The sequence below is a fragment of the Cenococcum geophilum genome (genome assembly GCF_001692895.1).
Source record: "Cenococcum geophilum 1.58 unplaced genomic scaffold K441scaffold_64, whole genome shotgun sequence".
Lineage (NCBI taxonomy): Eukaryota > Fungi > Ascomycota > Dothideomycetes > Gloniales > Gloniaceae > Cenococcum > Cenococcum geophilum.
This window is the reverse complement of record NW_027137622.1, coordinates 706,790-709,821: the sequence shown is the minus strand read 5'-3', so window position 1 is coordinate 709,821 and position 3,032 is coordinate 706,790. Positions and strand designations below refer to the sequence as shown.

General features: G+C 45.3%; 2 protein-coding genes across 2 annotated transcripts in view; both read left to right on the top strand.

Moving 5' to 3' along the window:
* K441DRAFT_304052 (purine and uridine phosphorylase) overlaps nucleotides 1–185 on the top strand; it is a 3,034-nt gene extending 2,849 nt beyond the window's left edge. Inside the window, exon 3 of the mRNA XM_067641057.1 lies at nucleotides 49–185. Within this exon, the coding sequence (XP_067498288.1) occupies nucleotides 49–92 (44 nt within the window). The 3' untranslated portion in view covers nucleotides 93–185. The remainder of the gene's footprint in view (nucleotides 1–48) is intronic.
* A 155-nt stretch (nucleotides 186–340) lies between these two features.
* On the top strand, nucleotides 341–541 carry K441DRAFT_587010 (uncharacterized protein; the record flags this gene model as incomplete). Its single annotated transcript, XM_067644658.1, has 1 exon — nucleotides 341–541. The coding sequence occupies one exon, from the start codon at nucleotides 341–343 to the stop codon at nucleotides 539–541; it is 201 nt and encodes a 66-aa protein (XP_067498287.1).
* Nucleotides 542–3,032: the final 2,491 nt, after the last annotated feature.

The window sequence follows — 3,032 nt, the reverse complement described above, 5'->3', positions numbered from 1 at the left end:
TGGGAAAGAGCACCCAAACACGCTAACCAGCGTGAGTAATCTGGCGAGCGTGCTACAACACCAGGGCAAGTACGAAGCGGCAGAGGAGATGAATCAATGTGCGCTAGAAGGAAGGGAGAAGGCGCTTGGGAAAGAGCACCCAGACACGCTAGCTAGTGTGAGTAATCTGGCGAGCGTGCTGCAATGCCAGGGCAAGCACGAAGCGGCAGAGGAGATGAATCGACGTGCGCTAGAAGGAATGGAGAAGGCGCTTGGGAAAGAACACCCAAACACGCTAATTAGCGTGAGTAATCTAGCGAGAGTGCTGCAATACCAGGGCAAGTACGAAGCAGCAGAAGAGATGAATCGACGTGCGCTAGAAGGAACAGAGAAAGTGCTTGGGAAAGAGCACCCAAACACGCTGACCAGCGTCTATCGTCTTGCGCACTTGTTCCAGGAGCGGGGGCAGTATAAAGATGCTTTATCACTCTACCAAAGAGCGTGCACTGGCTATCAGAAAACACTTGGACTGGATCGCTTCCATACTGCGCATGGCCTTTAGGCTATGGCGCTATAGTTTTATAGTCGTGATTATTCCTAGGCAACTTAGATGTACTGACTATGTCCTAGTAGATTACTAAATTAAAGATTTACGCTCGTAAGATCCTGTTATATGTTTTACGTAATTATTAATCTTATAGGTAATCCATATTATGTCAGTCCTAGGAGAAATTTTAAAGCTGCTATTGATTTGTCCTGCTATAGTCCTTTTCGCATATAATCTTCCTAAGTACTATTTTCTTTTCTATACGGTTTCTATAAGCCTTTTTATATGTAGTGCATTAGGGCACCTTCAGCCTTGCCACTATTTTAGATTTATTGGTGCCTTAAATAGAACCTTTCTGCTCTGTTATAGAAATCTCCATTAGCTTTTTTATGCCTAGTACAATAAAATAGCGCGCAGTTTCGTCTTTTACATCTTAGGCTTCTCTACTAGTTTTCAGAGGTTTTTGTGCTAGCATTCCTTTCTTTTCCTTCCTGATAGAGTAGAAAAAGAAAGCCTTTATTCTAGTAGGAGGTAGGCGCTAGGTCGTAGATTTTTAGTAAGGACGGCTTAGAGTATGGAGTATCTTAGTTAAAGTATCGTAACTGTTCTTTATCCTCCTCTATTGTTTTGAGAAGGATTTAAAAGGGGCCTTTCCTAGTTTTAGTTGAAAGAAAGCTGATTGTAGCTTTTTAGGATATTTTATCCTAGGCTTAAAAAAAAAGGGGTTTTCCTTTACAGATTCTATATATAGTTTCCTTTGCTTTTTTTTTGCCAATTGTTTTTCCACTATTCTAGTGTCTTTTCTCTTGCTCGTTCCCTAGGTAGGCTAGAGAAGAATAAAAAGATTTTATTTTTCTTCTAGAGAGGCCCTTTTTAGTCTAGTTTATCTGCTATTTTATTTCCGTAGATTTCTAGGTGGCTAGGGCCCTAATAGAAGTTAATAGAGATATTCCTACTAGCTAGATAGGAACAGCTTTGCGTAATTTTAAAGACTAGTTCTTGCCCTCTATAAGAGAATTAAGCTGTAATCTCTTAATAGCCGCTTGGCTATCTATAAAGATATAAACCTGTTTCTCTTCTAGTCTTTGTTGTTTTAGGTGTTCTAGGGCCCTATAGACTGCATAAAGCTCTACGTCCATAATTTCCATATAGGGCCCTAGATTCCAGTTTGTTGCATATTTTAATCCTATTTCTCTCTCCTATTTTGCATACGGCTGCTGCATTTGATTTATTGTCCTTTAGAGCCATATCTGTATAGTATATATCTACTAGTCCCACTTAGGGATTCTTGTAGATTTTATCTACTAGTCTTAGATTTCTTGTGCAGCTTCTTCTTTATACCCTTAGAATAGAAAAGAAAGCGGGAATGGAGGAGCAGGATAGTTATTATACTAGTAGTACTAATAATACAGTAGAGTTTACCATGCCTAGGCTTATCTAGGGCCTCTACCTCAGTTTTTCCAGTGCTTTATCCCAACCCATAGAGTAGTTAGTGCCACCACCAATCGCACGGGGGATTCCTCACCAGTTCTTTCGGATATCTTATAACTGGTCAGTCCTGCCCCCCAGCAGTCTGTATATAGAAGTTTCCTCCCAGAGTTGGTACGCTTTCGCACGGCTTAGGAGCCTTCCATAGCCTCTGGTTTTACGTCTCTCTTCATTGTTTCCCGCCGGTACGGGCATAAGCTGCCATTTGCAGGGGTCGCAACTCCCATTTTACGTACCTACTGGCGTAATCCTACGAGGGCGTCGTGGCTGCATCCTGCATGTAGTTGGGTACACGCCTTCTACGGTTAAGGGCCCAGCCAAAACCCTCTCCCGCCTGAGTAACTCCTGTTTGCTCTATAAGCACGTCTCACCGGCAATACCGTCCCTAGCGAAGCGAAACGGTTCCGTCTGTTGATGTACCGACACGCGCATCCGTTCTCAGTCGACTACGTAGTAGTCTCTCCGGCAGGACCGTGATCCCTGCCTGCCTACCAGGTACACTAAGGGTCAGAGCCCAGCTAAGGGGTGAGGTCCTTAGAGCCAGTAGTGGGCTACTACGCACTACGCCCGCGGGAGGTTCCGTTTCGCGTTGCCTGTAAGAGTCTCCTTATGATAGGCCGACCGTGTCTTGCAGAATAGGTTATAGACTAGTCCCCGTGCCAGGCGACGCTACCCTACTCTATTCTACTAACCAAGCCTTGTGTCCCCCCTTTGTATAAGCTGGCCCTGTGTCCTCTAACTATCGAGTCCTCATACGAACTGGCCTGTGTTTCCTTAGAGCTTTCCCCCATATGTATATGCGTCAGGTTGCGTGCAACCACGCCTTATTAAGACCCTCCTGTGAGTCACCTGTAGGTCGACCGTAGGTCGAACGCCATGGGCCGTCAAAGCTGGCCTGTGTTTCCGCTGCCTAGAGCTTTGCCCGTGTTTCCACCTCGTCGAGCCGTCTGGTCGCGGTCGCGTCGCGGTCGCGTCGCTGTTGCGTCTGTCGTCCAGGTCGCGCGCACCAACGCTATTA